This window comes from Erpetoichthys calabaricus, chromosome 6, assembly GCF_900747795.2.
Source record: "Erpetoichthys calabaricus chromosome 6, fErpCal1.3, whole genome shotgun sequence".
Lineage (NCBI taxonomy): Eukaryota > Metazoa > Chordata > Cladistia > Polypteriformes > Polypteridae > Erpetoichthys > Erpetoichthys calabaricus.
Genome location: NC_041399.2, coordinates 11303417 through 11322125, shown reverse-complemented (window position 1 = coordinate 11322125; position 18709 = coordinate 11303417). Strand labels below are relative to the sequence as shown.

At 41.8% G+C, this 18709-nt stretch overlaps 1 protein-coding gene across 4 annotated transcripts in view; it reads left to right on the top strand.

The window, feature by feature from the left end:
- LOC114653207 (E3 ubiquitin-protein ligase RNF31-like) overlaps positions 1 to 18709 on the top strand; it is a 77198-nt gene that overhangs the window by 32527 nt on the left and 25962 nt on the right. For all 4 annotated transcript variants that reach the window (XM_028803393.2, XM_051929256.1, XM_051929255.1 and 1 more), the window contains 5 exons: positions 988 to 1105; positions 1914 to 2024; positions 12141 to 12232; positions 14247 to 14441; positions 18277 to 18453. In XM_028803393.2, the coding sequence (XP_028659226.1) occupies positions 988 to 1105; positions 1914 to 2024; positions 12141 to 12232; positions 14247 to 14441; positions 18277 to 18453 (693 nt within the window). The remainder of the gene's footprint in view (positions 1 to 987; positions 1106 to 1913; positions 2025 to 12140; positions 12233 to 14246; positions 14442 to 18276; positions 18454 to 18709) is intronic.

The following is an 18709-nucleotide window of genomic DNA, read 5'->3' as shown; positions in this document are numbered from 1 at the left end:
TGAATGCCTTCATCAGAGAAGATCAATGGATTATGTTTCCGCTGTTGCGGCCTATTTGGATATCAACTATGGGAGCTGCACATGCCATATAGTGCATGATGACTTGGGGGTCCGTAAAGTTATACAAGTTGGGTACCCAAACAGTTTACAAGCGGCTTCCCAAAAATAACGAATCTGTACCTGGCTTCGAGGTGTTTGGCTACTGTCCAAGTCTTTTATACTGTGTTCTCCACATGCAGGCCCTTACTTAGGTAAATAATGCCATTCCAAACAAGGCAAGGAGAGGATTCAGTTTCATCTTTAACATGCAGAAATGGTACAATGACCATTTTCGTCGTCGTCCCTTTCTAATTTAATTCAGTCAGTCAGTCAGTCAGTCAGTCAGTCAGTCTGTCTGTCTGTCTGTCTGTCTGTCTGTCATGAGCCCCTGTGTGCTAAATTTGGCCTGTACATGTGAGTGGATTTATAAATTATTTATTATACAGAGCACAATGACATTAAACTTTTTTTTCTGATTACACAAGCGAGCATGTCAGCAAAATGAAACCTCAAAAGAAAGAATGGTATCCCTTTTACTTTTCGTCCCGGCGCTAATACACAAGCGAGGCGAGCACGTTGGCAAAATGAAACCTCAGAAGAAAGACAACGTCACTTAGCCACTAATACACAAGCGAGGCGAGCACATCGGCAATACAAATCCTCCTAGTAGAGAGATGCCCAGAATAGTTCCTTTCAACTACCTGACATCTCAACATTTCAATTTTTTTCTGATGATTTCAATAGTTTGTAGGACCCTGGGCATTTTACAGTACAGGCTTACACAGCTTAATGTATAATTGTTTAAGGTAATAAGAGGTCAGTAAAAAGAGCATACTGTGTTTTGTAGAATAGCATTGTTACAGTAACTAGTGAATTCGGGTATTCTTTAAGAACATTACATTTTTTTTGCTAGTAACTTCGTTTTCCAATATTTTGTGTTTCTTACAGGAATCATCTCATCTTCTCGGACTCTTACAAGAGATGAGGGCAGCATTTCAAAGAGAGACGCCTTTGTTTTCCAAACCAGTTTATGTACAGCCAGTATGTTCACCACCCCTTTCACAAGGTAACTGTTCCTTAAATATTAATAGTCGATTCCAGGATTAGTTTTATCATTTGATTCCAAATATGTTCACCTTCCTGTTTTTCATTGGTCAATGGGTTCTATCATTTTTCTATTATTATTTTTTCATAGCCCTGTTAATAACTAGCACCATTTAAAATGGCACTTTTTTGCTGCACAGCACATTACAATACGGTGAGAGTTATACAGTAGATCGCTGCAGTACGACCAAACATAACACCTGCAAAAAACAGAAGGAAACTGAAAATGCATCTGATACCATTTTAATAAAAGTCAGAAGGAATCTTAGAAAATACACACAAATGCAATGTTAGAAGGGTTATTCAAAATGTTTACAATACATCATAGAAAATGTCTGTAGTGTTATTTGAAATGTTTCATTTGCTACTTCATCTCCTGGTAACAATCTTATTTTCTGGTGCATGTGCAGTTTGGTCAAGTAAATGAAGCAAATGTCTTGCTGTCATACAAGGAATCTGTAATGAGCATTCACAGGTGGATGTCGTGTTTTTGATAAAAGCTCTTGTAGTCGTTCAGTTCCACAGATGGCAAGTTCTGTTATAAAGCCAAGTGGGGCTCATCGATGCAACATTTCTTCTGTGGGATGTTGAACAGATCTAAGAGGGCTTACTATTTAGGACAAGAAATCCTGCCGCTTTAGTGTGAGCAGCGTTTTTGAAGGGCTCAGGATTCACATTGGATTCCACACAGCCTGACAGTTAAAAGTGCAGTAAAAGCTTCTTTCTCTCAGAAACTTAACTCATTTCATTGTTTGTTCCTTTCTTCTTAGATTCAAAATATACTGCGAAGAACGAAAGACCTGAAAATTTTGAAGATCTCTTTAAGTCCTTACACATTGACAATATTTTATCCACGTATAAGTTGGAGAAAAAGGAACAAGGTAGATGTCTTTAATTTGTATGCAAAGAATAAAATTTAGTGATTATGCCTGAATATCTTCCTAAATACTATATGTAGAAATTCCTTGTTTACAGTCAGAGTTAGACTGGCTTAGTCATAATGACAGAGTGAGTGTCAGTGTCACATGCCTGCTAGTCATGGCCAGACTGTATTATTGTGAAATTTGTGTAACTTGTAAGGAACGTTTTTGGAGTTCATCTACTCTGTCCCCTGAAGATTAACACACACACACACACACACACACACAGGCATATAGATAGCGATCATAACCAGACAAAGTTTTGTGCCAAATGCTAGTCACTCCACAATAAGATTTGCAATATGGGGTTTCACTATCACCAGCTCTAACAAACAGGCGGGTGTCATTGCAATATACAGAAAAATGCAACTCTTTTGATGATATGCTACTTATTAACCAAACTATGTCATGCTTTTACTGCAGTTGTTCCAATTATTGAGAAGCGAGCGCAGTAGCCTTGATATCCCATATGAATGGGATATGTAGCATCAAACTCACACTTGGTACCGATTTATTATTTCAATCACTCTAGATCAGGGGTCTCCAACACATCACTCGCGAGTGTATTATATTTCCCCTTTCCAAGTAGCTCGGCATAGGGTTAATGAATCCTACATAAATTTGAAAACTTGATTAGTCCATTTAGGGGTGGGCGATCTTTCCAAAAAATCATATCACGATCCACAATCTGAATTGCAATCTCTCTTTTCAATGTGGCATAGACTTAAGAGAATATCCGGACTCAAAGTCATCAAGACCTAAGTAACACTTTATTTTAAATATCAAACAAAGTTCTCTAGCTAAGCAGAGTTAAGGTACACTCCCCGAAGCTGACGAGTGAGTGAGGAAAGCCCCTTCCCTTGGCCCGCTGTGTGTTTCTCGGATTTGCGCAAATAAATCGGTACCGCAAGCGAACTATGATACATAGCGAAATGAGAGAAGTCGCAAAATCAACCGGAATGTTCAAACAAATTATCGAAAAAAAAAACAAAAAACGATCTAAATCTGTTAAGTAGTTCTCTCGTGAAAATCGGACAGACAGACAGACAGAGAGAGAGATGTTGGATTTTCTATATTATATATTAGTAAACCTTCAAAATAATGTGCAGTTAAAGTCTCAACAGCATTCTCAGCAGTTCTGGAGCTTAGTAGATTCAGATAACTAAAAGAATCTTCACCTCTGAAAATATCTGCTTTGTTTGGGTCTCCATACCTTTGCACTTTGAGCTACTTTTTTGTATGAAAATGTGCTATACAAATAAATGTTATTATTATTATTACCTCTGTGAGTCTGACGTGAATGTCATGAAATCAAAGTTCAGAGCAAGACTGACAGACGAACACTGAAATGACTCCAGAAGAGTGAACCACAGTGCGTCAACTTCACCATACACCTCAGTGCCAGTCATCTGACTAACTAAAAAACACATCACACATCCAACTGGACATGAGAATAAAGTGAAACAGTGACATGTGACAAAATGACAGATGAATAAGGAATATCTGTGGATTTGGAATTGCATTGTTTTGTTTTGACAGCATTCATGTTTTAATTCAATAGTGTAGAGAACAGCCAAGCAAAATGACACCTTTCATTGGCTAACTAAAAAGATTACAATATGCAAGCTTTCGAGGCAACTCAGGCCCGAATTCAGGCAAGATATAATACAGAAACTGCATCGTAATAGAAATTACATCTTGCCTGAATTCGGGCCTGAGTTGCCTTGAAAGCTTGCATATTGTAATCTTTTTAGTTAGCCAATAAAAGGTGTCATTTTGCTTGGCTTTTCTCTACATTCATAATGGCTAACACGGTACAACACCCTAGTACTACATTCAATAGTGTGAGATGCACTAGAAAATGCATACAGATATACAAAATGCACTTGCAGGTGAGCTAAATATTTTTTGTGATGTTTTCATGCAAAATGTGAGTTGTGGACACCCAACATTTTGTAAATGTTCAGGCAAAACAAGCTAATTTTTTATTTTTGTTTTGAAATAAGCTATGAGAATAAACATTAGAAAACATGAGTAGCTCTCGGCCATTTTCATTTTGTAAAAGTAGCTCTCTGGGGGGGGGGGGGGGGGGGGTTGGAGACCCCAAAAGCACCATGGTATGTATTTAATGAATAACAGTACTAAATAGAAAAAAAAATAGATAGCAAAGGCTGGATTTAAATAGTCTTAAAAAAGCTTCCTGAAAATCAAAAGTGTCAAGGAGTGGATATTCTGGATGGCTTTTGGTTTAGCAGTCGGTGTTGTTCATAGTTAGGTTTTCTGACGTCCAGATCAGATGATCTCTTGATCTGATATCACCCTTCTGTCGTTATTTTCCTTCCTGTTCTTTTTTTTTTTTGCTGTCAGATGAGCCATAATTAAGTGAAAATGTACGCATGGGGTTTCAGGACATGTGGCATTGCACACATTTGATTGGATGACTGTAATCGAAGTGTTTGATCTTTTAAGTACCTCCATACTCCTTCTTTTCCCAAGCTGAAAACTAATTCTGCAATCCCTAGTCCTACTGTGTCTTTCCATGTAAAATTAATTAAAGCAGGTTCTGTGGTATGTGCTTAGATAATAAAGTAACTGAAAAAGAAGCTGACTGGAACAAATGCACAAATCACTAGTACAGTTCAAAAGGATGCGTGCACTGCCTGCAAGTACTGGAAATTCGGTTCCTTTTGGTTCATTTGAGCAGAATTTTTAAAATTTAGTTTAAACAGTTTGAAGATTTTCCACACCAGAACACGCCCCAGATACTGGCTTCTCCAGAGGAAATACAGACTCATGTGGACAACAGCATGACTGATGGCACGATGTCCTGGTTAGAGTGCAGATCAAAAATAACTGAATTGAAAAGAGGCGTAGTGAAAAAGGAAAGCAACGATGTTCGTTCACAAAGACTAATATCTCAAAAGATTAATTGAAAGAACAAGAAAAAGATCATAAATGAGACAAACATCAGCCTGATGGTGTCCAAAATGTAGAAGACAGGAACACCGAATATAAAACCAGTAACAGCAGCACTAGATAGATTTTGAAAATCAAACAATCCGAGAGGCAAGTCAGAAGGTACGATAATGAAAGTACTAAGCACAGGAATGCTTGAATGGCAGCTTTACAGATGTAGAAAGTACAAAATCCTAGAACAGCAGTACATTCCAAGCTGTACTTTTTATTTCCTTTCCTGTCCAATTATAGAACTGCTAGATAATTGGTGTTGCATAGCAACAGGTGGATGTAGGAGGAGTAAAGGCAAATAGTACAGGAGGTCTGGGTGAGGAACCTCATCCCGTTTTTAACAGTAAGAAGCTAAACATCCTGGTAGGACTTTGGAATACAGCGACAACTTCTCAAATCAAGAGAAACCTATCAAGATAACTTTGGCATCTACCCCTGGCCCCTGCAGCTGTGTACAGTATGAGACTATTGGAAGTAGACTAGAGTAAGGATGGCACCAAAACCAGTACTTTGATATCAAGTTTGCACCAAAGTTTAAAAAATGTAACAGTACTTTTGTTTTTTTTTTTTTGCAGTATCAGTTTATTTTTCTCTCAACATTATAAATATTCCGCACAATTTTGGTTAATTTGCTATTTTTGAAATTTTTCAGTAAATAATTGATACAAAAATTTTTAAAAGCATATCACCAGATGTTCAAGTTGTATTCTCAAACACAAAACAGTATCTTCTTTTGAACTGGAAACCTGTGTCTAACACAGATTTTGTTTTATATTAATTGATTTTGTTTAAACAAAACCAAACAAATCTGTCCCCTGTGTTGGACTGGTGTCCCATATGAGGTTAATTCCTGCCTTAAAGTTGTTGAACTCTTTCTGGGTGGATCTTGACGTTTTGTCGAAATTCAGGAGTAGAGAGGACTGTAATCAGCTGTAAACTGCGACAAAAGTCACCATTACGTTTTAGTTTGACTCTTTGTGCCTGAAGGAATGTTAGCTTTATTGAACTGACCTCGAAGAGCAAACAACCTCTAAAATGGCATCAAAATGTGGCGAGAGACCAAAGAGAATGCACAAAGCAAAATACTCCATGGACGACATTTTGAGCTTTATCGCTGAATCTGGCTCTGACTTGTTGAACTCTGATTTTGATGCAAGTGGTCTGGAGATGGAGATCGAAAAAGAAAGTGAGGTACCAGCATCAGCTGATTGTGGTGCTGAACATGTTGGTGTAGCTGAGGCACCTATGGCAACGATGTCATGGGAGGACCACCACTTAATGATGACATGAGTTACAAAGCAGATTGCGCTGCACTGCAACTGCCACCACCGCACATTCTGGTCAACCTTCAGGCCGCCCTGTCGTTCATTTTGGCTGACCTTTGAGCTACTGGGCGCATGACCTTCGGGCCGCCCCGCTGGGCATTCCGGCCAACCATCGACCCGCCCTGCCACTGCTGCCAGAGATGCTAACAGCAGCCACAGCACGCAGCAACAGACGTTTTATGTTGATTTACAGTTAGGTCCATAAATACTTGGACAGAGACAACTTTTTTCTAATTTTGGTTCTGTACATTAGCACAATGAATTTTAAATGAAACAACTCAGATGCAGTTGAAGTGTAGACTTTCAGCTTTAATTCAGTGGGGTGAACAAAACGATTACATAAAAATGTGAGGCAACTAAAGCATTTTTTGAACACAATCCCTTCATTTCAGGGGCTCAAAAGTAATTGGACAATTGACTCAAAGGCTATTTCATGGGCAGGTGTGGGCAAGTCCGTCGTTATGTCCTTATCAATTAAGCAGATAAAAGGCCTGGAGTTGATTTGAGGTGTGGTGCTTGCATGTGGAAGATTTTGCTGTGAACAGACAACATGCGGTCAAAGGAGCTCTCCATGCAGGTGAAAGAAGCCATCCTTAAGCTGCGAAAACAAAAAAAACCCATCTGAGAAATTGCTCCATTATTACGAGTGGCAAAATCTACAGTTTGGTACATCCTGAGAAAGAAAGCAAGCACTGGTGAACTCAGCAACGCAAAAAGACTTGGACATCCACGGAAGACAACAGTGGTGGATGATCGCAGAATCATTTCCATGGTGAAGAGAAACCCCTTCACAACAGCCAACCAAGTGAACAACACTCTCCAGGGGGTAGGCGTATCGATATCCAAGTCTACCATAAAGAGAAGACTGCATGAAAGTAAATACAGAGGGCGCACTGCAAGGTGCAAGCCACTCATAAGCCTCAAGAATAGAAAGGCTAGATTGGACTTTGCTAAAGAACATCTAAAAAAGCCAGCACAGTTCTGGAAAAACATTCTTTGAACAGATGAAACCAAGATCAACCTCTACCAGAATGATGGCAAGAAAAAAGTATGGAGAAGGCGTGGAACAGCTCATTATCCAAAGCATACCACATCATCTGTAAAACACGGTGGAGGGAGGCAGTGTGATGGCTTGGGCGTGCATGGCTGCCAGTGGCACTGGGACACTAGTGTTTATTGATGATGTGACACAGGACAGAAGCAGCCGAATGAATTCTGAGGTGTTCAGAGACATACTGTCTGCTCAAATCCAGCTAAATGCAGTCAAATTGATTGGGCGGCGTTTCATGATACAGATGGACAATGACCCAAAACATACAGCCAAAGCAACCCAGGAGTTTATTAAAGCAAAGAAGTGGAAAATTCTTGAATGTCCAAGTCAGTCACCTGATCTTAACCCAATTGAGCAGGCATTTCACTTGTTGAAGACTAAACTTCAGACAGAAAGGCCCACAAACAAACAGCAACTGAAAGCCGCTGCAGTAAAGGCCTGGCAGAGCATTAAAATGGAGGAAACCCAACATCTGGTGATGTCCAGGAGTTCAAGACTTCAGGCTGTCATTGCCAGCAAAGGGTTTTCAACCAAGTATTAGAAATGAACATTTTATTTCCAGTTATTTAATTTGTCCAATTACTTTTGAGCCCCTGAAATGAAGGGATTGTGTTCAAAAAATGCTTTAGGTGTCTCACATTTTTATGCAGTTGTTTTGTTCACCCCACTGAATTAAAGCTGAAAGTCTGCACTTCAACTGCATCCGAGTTGTTTAATTTTAAATTCATTGTGTTAATGTACAGAACCAAAATTAGGAAAAAGTTGTCTCTGTCCAAATATTTATGGACCCAACTGTATGTGTGAAACCATTGCTTTGAAAAGCATTTCAGAAAACGAGTTTTTTGGAAAAAATATTCATCCGTCAAAGAACTAATATATCTGCTTATCTTCACAAGGGCAGATACTTCAAGCAAAGAGACTTACTAGCTGAGCACTAGCAGCCCAAACTGTTGAGCTACACCTGTGCCAATCCTTAAAGCAGGTGCCTGCTCTCTGCGTTACTTTCTGTTGGAGGCATCCCTCCTCAGCTGCTAACCCATGAAACAGCTCAGGCACAATACCCTGTGCTCGCGTCAGCATTTTCTGCAGTTTCAAAGAAACAGGAAAGTAAGGTTATGCAGGACATTCATTTTCCCTCTCTTGTTAATTCTCCCCCTTCACAGATTACCAGAGCAAGACATTCTTATCAGTAATCAAATTCCTAAAATTCTGTGGTGAGGGAATTACAATGGCTTACTTTTAGCTTCTTTGCATAAAAATGATTAAAAAAAAAATGATCAAACTCTATGCTAGATATTATTCTCCATTACAATGCTAAAATGGGCTTTGGCCCTCCTGACCCAGTAATGTGATAGAATCATACTTTTTGTGAATTTTTTATAATACATTATTCTACATTAGATACATACAGTAACACACAGAGTCATTAAACCAGTAGGCATGATTTGATAAAGTTTGTAACGGTTGCTACATATTTTATGAGCTTTTATCTGTTTCTGCCGCTTGCTCCCTTTGAAATAGATGTCCGAGGGAATGAGTGTCTTGGAGGATATCTCTTTAAGGGGAGCAGGGGGCCAAACCACGCCTGTGGGTCCTTGCCTAAACGCGCCGGTGAATGTCGTAAGAAGGAGGTGCGCATTTTAAAAGGAGGATTGCTTGAGAAGGAGCTGAGAAGGTGGATTAGCAAGGAAGCGATCTGTAAAGCAAATAAGGCTCCGTAACAAGAACGGTTCGGGCGCACGGAAAAAAGAGAGTGCTGGCTAAACAGGAAAGGTCATCAGAGCGCACGGCTTTACCTTGTATTTGTGACGCTCATGTCTGCCATGGAGGGACGTTAACACCAATACACCTGGGTGAGGCGGACTTCAGCATTCGATAAAAGAGTAGTCGTCCAGCCGGTAAGATCGCTTCTTTTATATCTAACGAGTCAGTGGGATACTTTGGCTAGTACACTGGATTTATCAGTTGGATTCAAAGCTAAGAGAAAGTTGATATAAAAGGGACTGGAGAACGCATGGGGAGCATGTATTTCTAATTTATGTTTGTATATGTTGTGAATATTTTTGTGCTCTCTGTAAATTTCTTTCTTTTCTGTTTCGCCATTTTTTGGGGAGTGCATTATAGGGGGGTTCAAGGGGGCGGTCATATTAATTAGTATTTGTTTATTTGTTCCGGATTTGGTTAGGATTGGTTAAAGGTTGTTTATAATATATATTCTTGTTTGTTTAATTAACTTAATTGTTTGGGTGGTTATTTCCTTTTTTAAATACATAAAGGACATCTCTATCTAAGGGGATCAAATTGGGGCTAAGGTTCTGTCTGGTTCAAGTTCCCTATAGAATTAGTTTTTCCTAAGAGTAGGAGATTCACGTGTGTGCCAGGCTCCTCATCTTACGTTAAGAGGAACTCACTACAAGTCTTCTTCATGATGTGAAAGTAATAAATCATAGCTGTGTGTCAGTCAGTCATTTTCTCACTCACTTATTCGTGAACAGGGTTACACGGGGTTCTGGAGCCTATCCCAGCGATCATGGGGCACAAGGCAGGAACAAGCCCTGGACAGGGCGCCAGTCCATCGCAGGGTGAACACACACACACCAACCACAGACTAAGGCCAATTTAGCGTCACCAATTCACGAAACTCGCATGTCTTTGGGCTGTGGGAGGAAACCGGAGCACAAGAAAGAAGCCCACACACACGTGAGGAGGACATGTAAACTCCATTCAGGGATGCAAACTCAGGTCGTCTTAAGTCAAGGCAGAAACACCGCCTCATAGCTGTGTGTGTTCAGATTACAGGTAGTCCCCGAGTTATGGATATCCAACATCCGACTTACGAACGAGGCCGCAACTGCTCCTTCATCTGTCTGAGGGATGCGACACAAGCTCCTCAGTAACTGCCGCTCCGTCATCTCCGGCCTGGGGATGCTGCAAGCGGTGGCTGGAGGGGAGGGCGGTTTCGCTGCTCACACAGTGTCGTGTCCCACGCCGCTGCAGCTACTGCTCCTGACTGGATGGAGGCTGGATGGGGCAGAGGGGGGCGTTTCGCTGCATGCCCACCACATAGCCTTGCAGTGTCCCTCGAAAGGCTGCCCCATTTGTTCTTGGTGGGCGGCTGGTGATGCTGCAAGCAGTGACCCAGTTGTGGCTGAACAGAGGCCATTGAGGGTGAATGGGGCGGCGGGGGTTAGCATTATAGTGTGCCTCGGGTGGCTGCCTGTTGAATGGGGGCAGTGGTAGGCGATTCACTACCTGCCTTTGGCCGCACCCTGTTCGCTTTCGGTGGGCTGACGCTGCAGGCAGCATACTGTATGCAAATGGAGGTGACTGTGTGGTGGGCGGGTGGTGAACCGCCCCTCGCCGCCCCCATTCATTCTCAATAGCAAGCCAGCTTGTACTGTTAAACACATAGCAGGAAGTTGTCTCTCTTCAGTACACCAGACGTGTCTTCCTGCTGTGATCGCGTGTCCAGTGCTGTGCAGAAGAGCTCATCTTAATCTTTTGTCTTCACCCTTCAAGAATGTCTCTGAAACACAAATCTGATGCAAGTGCTGGTGATACAGTAAAGAAGAGAAAAAACATCACCATGGAAAATAAAGTAGGAATAATAAAAAGGTCAGAGAGAGCTGAAACTTCATCATTCATTGGCAGAGCACTTGATTACAGTCGGTCAACAATATCCATCCATCCATTTTCCAACCCGCTGAATCCGAAGACAGGGTCACGGGGGTCTGCTGGAGCCAATCCCAGCCAACACAGGGCAGGAATCAATCCCGGGCAGGGTGCCAACCCACCGCAGGATACACACAAACACACCCACACACCAAGCACACACTAGGGACAATTTAGAATCGCCAATCCACCTAACCTGCATGTCTTTGGACGGTGGGAGGAAACCGGAGCGCCTGGAGGAAACCCACGCAGACACGGGGAGAACATGCAAACTCCATGCAGGGAGGACAAGGGAAGCGAACCCAGGTCTCCCAACTGCGAGGCAGCAGCGCTACCCACTGCGCCACCGTGCCGCCCTGGTCAACAACAGCATTTATTAAAATAAAGTACCTGTTCTGACTTGAATACAAATTCAACATAAGAACAAACCTACAGTCCCTATCTCGTACGTAACCCGGGGACTGCCTGTACTTTTATTTAACATCAACAAATTATAATCGCCTGAAGATTGAAGCTGAGTGACCATGAGAGCTTGTGTGTATAATGGTACTCGAACTACTAGCACAATACACATCCATCCATTATCCAACCCGCTATATCCTAACTACAGGGTCACGGGGGTCTGCTGAAGACAATCCCAGCCAACACAGGGCGCAAGGCAGGAAACATACCCCGGGCAGGGTGCCAACCAACCGCAGGGTGCGCACTCTCACAACACACACACACCAAGTACACACTAGGGACAATTTAGAATCGCCAGTGCACCTAACCTGCATGTCTTTGGATTGTGGGAGGAAACCGGAGCGCCCGGAGGAAACCGACGCAGACACGGGGAGAACATGCAAACTCCACGCAGGGAGAACCCGGGTAGCGAACCCAGGTCTAATTACTGCGAGGCAGCAGTGCTACCACTGCGCCACCGTGCTGCCCCCACAATACACATACTCCGTATTTTTATCTCCCTTCTGCACTTGAAACTGATGTACAGAACTACATTTTTGCCCATGCGTCTGTTTTGTAATCTCAAGTGGTTAATTACTCTTTATGTTGTTGCTGTATCAGTTGCAGATAAAGTTGCCAGACAAGATGAACATATAATTACTGTGAATAATCTCAGTTTTCCCGTACAAATAAAGAAGTATGAAAACATCAAGGTAAGATCATTTTCTGTTGAAATAAATTTTTAACAAAGAATAATTCCCTAGATATACTTTAAGTAAAATTATAAAAGAAACCAGGAACTGGGACTGGGGTGATTGATGATAATTTTAGTAATTCACAAAACCTGTGAAGTTATTTTTGTAATAGTAGGAGCTGGAACTTTAAAATATCAGGTATGGAACCTGGGGCCCCCTTAATCCTTAATCCAGCACACACGTTTATTCCCGTTTATGCCCTTTGCTCCCCACTACACAGCACAGTGCACAGCAGGTATCTCAACACTGTCCTTTCTGTTTTTCTGCCGCCTCCTCTCCTCTCCTAGCAAGCTTCGTCCACCTCCTCCCGACTCTGGCTCCTCGAATGGAGTGAGGTGGCCCCTTTTATAAGGCACCCACCAGTGCTCCAGGTGCTCCCAGATGTTTTTGCAGCAGCACTTCCAGGTGTGGCGCAAGGAGGGCTCAGAAACTGCCCAGATGCCCCCTGGCGGTGGCCACGGGGCCCCAGCAGGGTTGAGTTTCTAAGCTCCAAACCCGTGGCCCTGCTGTGAGCTAGGGGGTTGCCCCCTCATGTTCCGGTGGGAGGTATTTTCCTGAAAATGCCCCCTCCCCCGGTCCTTCCATTACAGGAGCATCCTGGCCAGGGCCCACCACACAGGCCACTAAAACAAATGCCCACTCTGTGTATTGTAGAGTCGCCCCCAGGTCAAGGTACAATGTATTATCCCCAAATTGGAGATATATGGTGTTTAGGAGAAACTCATTGTGTTACATATACAGGGCGAATGACCGAATTACACAATAATAGTAATTGAGCCTAGAGTTGAACTGTGGACACTTTTAGACAGCAGGGCTAATCGATGCACCACACCTACACACTCCCTTCAACTTGAATTTTACATTACTCACAATTTTATAATAGTCATGGCATATGATTTTCTATCCTGCTTAATCCAGCCCAAGGTCATATGTGTGGGGGTTGGAGCCTATCCCAGCAAACCCTGGACAAGGGTGCCAGTCCATCACAGGGTGAACACACCCACCCACCCACCCCAAATACACAAAAGAGCCAATTTAACATTGCCAGTTCACCTGTCCTGCATGTCTTTGTTCTGTGGGAGGACACCACAGCGCCCAGAGGAAACCCGCATAGACTCTACACACAGGGGGGACCCAGCCTATGAACTCTGGACTCCTTACCGCAAGGGAGTAGAATCTACCATTGTGCCACTGTGCCGCCTAATTTTACAATTACGTTTGTTTTTGGTACTGGTATTCATTTTCACGGTGGCTGCCTCCTTCTCTGCTTTGTTGTCTTTTATGTAGATTTCACATATTGTTCTTGTATTTTTGTTAATTTTCCACCATGTTCCTAAGGTTAGTTGGTGTGAGTGAATATTGTGTAAATGTCCTGTGCAGTGCACTAGTGTTCCACCGCTGCTTTCTGTCTTTCGGCCATTGTTTCTGGTGGAGGTGTCAACTCTGGTAGGCTTCACTGTGCAGTGATAATGATGATAAAAAATGTTGCCTTTCCACAAACATTTACTTGTAGAAATCCAGAATCAAACTTTGTTTCTTAATACTGTCTTTAAGTACAAATTATAACACTGCATAGACTGATTTAGTATGCTAAATAATGCATGTTCAATTTTACCACCAAACATTCATTACCAAACTGCAGCTTATAGAAATAGTGGCTCACAACTTCTGCTCCTGTTTTGTTTCTTAACAGGCCTAAAATTAAAGTGTGTTAGACCCCAGGGGCATAATCCCCAACCGAGATGCTGTTTTTCAAAGCAATTTAAATTTTGTACAAACTGGCTGTCTAATTTCTTGATTAGATAATCTGTAGAACTCCATCCTGTGTTCATGATCATATCAGTTGTTTTATTAAAAGGTTTATCCTTCTACAGTACATGATGTGCTTGTTGAAATGCTTGTGATAATAAGAATGCTAATGGGGCTTTGAAAAACCCAATCACCTAATAAAAATAATTCTCATACAATTTAGAAAGATGTCTTGGTTCCTTCTTGCATACCAGAGGACAAGTCTAATATCTTTCAAAGACTTTTGACTCTTGAAGAAAGGAGTTTCACCGTTGAAGATATTATAGAGGCCATTGAGCATAACAAGGATTATGAGTCTACGCTCAAGTATCTCTCACACGAGTGCCCAATCTGTAACAATCAAGTCTCTTTCAGCAAGGTGAGGGATTTTTTTTTTTTTTTCTTCCTCTCAATTCCCATCTCTCATGTACAACTTCTCACGTATTTCATTATCAGGATATAGTTTCAAGAGAGTCCAGCTGCAGGTGAGACAGTCTGAAGCCTCGGACCGATTCAGCAACCGGAGACATGCTGAGCCCCATAAGATGACACCCCTGCCAGCGGCATCTCTTTGACTGTGCCCACTTTCCAAAAGCCACACCCCATGTTTCGCCGGTGTGCTGACGCCCATATTGCATACCCGTCATATCGATTTCAATTCCTTTTAGTTCCTGCTGTCAAACCTGTGGAATTTGTAGTTTAGAGGCCTGTTTATTCACCACTTACTAAACTTCGAAACTATCGAGGTCTCTGCATCTGAAGCAAAACCACAGAATGGATGACACATTATGTTATTGGTTTTATATATATAGATATACACATATATGCATATATACATACACACATGTGTAAGCCAAATACCACTGATTCACTCATCACAAAATCTCCCGAACCATGACAAATTTGGAATGTTGGTTACCCTTGGCCCATAGGTGCTCGCTAAGAAACGGTTTTAAAAATTTTATGGTCCAAGCACGAAATTTATAGTTTTTTTAGACCCGTTTGTATGTCTGTCTGCTTTTCACGAACTACTTTCACGAGAACTACTTAAAAGATTTAGATCGGGGTTTTTTCTATAAGTTGCTTGAACATTCCGTTGATTTTGCAACTTTCTCATTATGCTAAGTACTATACTTCGCTTGTGGTACCAATTTATTAGCGCGAATCTGAGAGAGATTCATCAGGCTTCATCCTCACTCACACATCTGCCTTGGGGCGTAACTTTAACTCCGTACTAACCCTTACTCTCTCTTCTGATCTTTTTCTGGTTTTCTGTGGTGGCGATCTGTACCACCACCACCAGATCAAAGCACCGTGATGTCCCTCCATTGATGGATTAAAGACCAGAAGTCCATGTGACCGTCATCATCAAGTCCTTCCATGAAAAATCTGAATACCATGAGGACTGATTGAGGTCACTGATGTTAGGTAGAATGCCTAGAGGGGGCTGGGTGGTCTTGTGGCCTTGGAACCCCTGCAGATTTTATTTTTTTCTCCAGCCGTCTCGGGTTTTTTTTGTTTTTTCTGTCCTCCCTGGCCATCGGATCTTACTTTTATCCTATGTTAATTAGTGTTCCCTAATTCTATTTTCTTATTTATTTTGTCTTTGTTCCCTTTCTTCATAATGTAAAGCACTTTGAACGACATTATTTGTATGAAAATGTGCTGTAGAAATAAATGTTGTTGTTGTTGCTTCGTTAGCGAACTAGAGAACTACTGAATGGATTTAGATTTTTTTTTTCTATAATTTGCTTGAACATTCCGGTTGATTTTGCGACTTCTTTCATTGCGCTAAGAATCATAGTTCGCTTGCAGGAGCGATATATTTGTGCTAATCCGAGAGAGATGCTGCGCTGGACGGGGCCCTCCTCACTGTCCTATTTTACTAATACGCAGGCGAATCCGCGGGGAACGACTAGTGTATGTATGTATGTATGTATGTATAATACATATATATGCACTGCATATATATACAGTGCATCCGGAAAGTATTCACAGCGCATCACTTTTTCCACATTTTGTTATGTTACAGCCTTATTCCGAAATGGATTAAATTCATTTTTTTCCTCAGAATTCTGCACACAACACCCCATAATGACAACGTGAAAACGTTTACTTGAGGTTTTTGCAAATTTATTAAAAATAAAAAAACTGAGAAATCCCATGTCCATAAGTATTCACAGCCTTTGCTGAATACTTTGTCGATGCACCTTTGGCAGCAATTCCAGCCTCAAGTCTTTTTGAATATGATGCCACAAGCTTGGCACACCTATCCTTGGCCAGTTTCGCCCATTCCTCTTTGCAGCACCTCTCAAGCTCCATCAGGTTGGATGGGAAGCGTCGGTGCACAGCCATTTTAAGATCTCTCCAGAGATGTTCAATCAGATTCAAGTCTGGGCTCTGGCTGGGCCACTCAAGGACATTCACAGAGTTGTCCTGAAGCCACTCCTTTGATATCTTGGCTGTGTGCTTAGGGTCGTTGTCCTGCTGAAAGATGAACCGTTGCCCCAGTCTGAGGTCAAGAGCGCTCTGGAGCAGGTTTTCATCCAAGATGTCTCTGTACATTGCTGCAGTCATCTTTCCCTTTATCCTAACTAGTCTCCCAAGTTCCTGCCGCTGAAAAACATCCCCACAGCATGATGCTGCCACCACCATGCTTCACTGTAGGGATGGTATTGGCCTGGTGATGAGTGGTGCCTGGTTTCCTCCAAACGTGACGCCTGGCATTCACACCAAAGAGTTCAATCTTTGTCTCATCAGACCAGAGAATTGCCTTTCTCATGGTCTGAGAGTCCTTCAGGTGCCTTTTGGCAAACTCCAGGTGGGCTGCCATGTGCCTTTTACTAAGGAGTGGCTTCCGTCTGGCCACTCTACCATACAGGCCTGATTGGTGGATTGCTGCAGAGATGGTTGTCCTTCTGGAAGGTTCTCCTCTCTCCACAGAGGACCTCTGGAGCTCTGACAGAGTGACCATCGGGTTCTTGGTCACCTCCCTGACTAAGGCCCTTCTCCTTAGATCGCTCAGTTTAGATGGCCGGCCAGCTCTAGGAAGAGTCCTGGTGGTTTCGAACTTCTTCTACTTACGGATGATGGAGGCCACTGTGCTCATTGGGACCTTCAAAGAAGCAGAAATTTTTCTGTAACCTTCCCCAGATTTGTGCCTCGAGACAATCCTGTCTCGGAAGTCTACAGACCATTCCTTTGACTTCATGCTTGGCTTGTGCTCTGACATGAACTGTCAACTGTGGGACCTTATATAGACAGGTGTGTGCCTTTCCAAATCATGTCCAGTCAACTGAATTTACCACAGGTGGACTCCAATGAAGCTGCAGAAACATCTCAAGGATGATCAGGGGAAACAGGAGGCACCTGAGCTCAATTTTGAGCTTCATGGCAAAGGCTGTGACTACTTATGTACATGTGATTTCTCAATTTTTTTTATTTTTAATAAATTTGCAAAAATCTCAAGTAAACTTTTTCACATTGTCATTATGGGGTGTTGTGTCTAGAATTCTGAGGAAAAAAATGAATTTAATCCATTTTGGAATAAGGCTGTAACATAACAAAATGTGGAAAAAATGATGCGCTGTGAATACTTTTCGGATGCACTGTATGTATGTGTGTATATACAGTATATATATGTGTATGTATGAAATTATATGTATGTGTATATATATATATATATATATATATATATATATATATATATATATATATATATATATATATATATATATATATATATATTTGCAGACTGGCAGACCAACCACAAGCATTCCCTGGTAGGTAACCATCCAGAATAATCCGTCTCAGTTCTGACCTGTGAATGTAATCCTCCAGTCTTCAAGCTGTCAAGTAAGCTAACCAGCCACCGCGGTGCAACATCAGAGGCTTCTTCTCAGACGTCTGAGGTTCGATCCCCGTAGGAGAAGCAAAGATGCGTACACCCTGACAGTCCCCAATTAGGGCGAAACATGTGTCATGTACTCTTTGTATTATTTGGCAGGTACAGTTTTCACCAATTCGCACTGCAACACTGTGCTAGCGTGTTCAGGAAAGTATTTTCAGTTTTCATCCGTTAATTCTTCTGGGTAGTGTGGACAAAAGGAGACCCAACGTCTGCGTATCTAAACAAAAACATAGTAGTGCTGGGTGTAGCCTCATATTGCATGGACTTTCTGCAATAACTTCTATAAAATTTTATATCATTCCAGATTGTCACCATGACTCACTGTTCCTGTGCTTTTTGTGAAGTCTGCTTCAGGGCCTATTTCTCAATCGTCATTAAAGAAAAAAGTATTGTAGATGTTGTGTGCCCTTTATGCGGAAAGCCAGACATAAAAGCAGGGGGCTCCGAGGTGATGGATTACTTCAACTTGCTGGATACTCAGGTAAAGTGGGCAAAAAGAATACAAGAATACAAGTAGTATTGGCATTGTCATGTGTAGAGAGTACAAAGAAATTTTTACTTGAATAATCAATCACCATGCAACATGTCACCGTCCTCGGTCACCATGATAAACAAGAATGTATTAAAATGTGTAACTCGCTTTTATTTAACAGAAGAGTACAAATTTCTGTTTAGCTGTAGATGTTGTATGGTTTAGTACTTTTCAGAATTCCTGAATGTTTCAGACACATAGCATA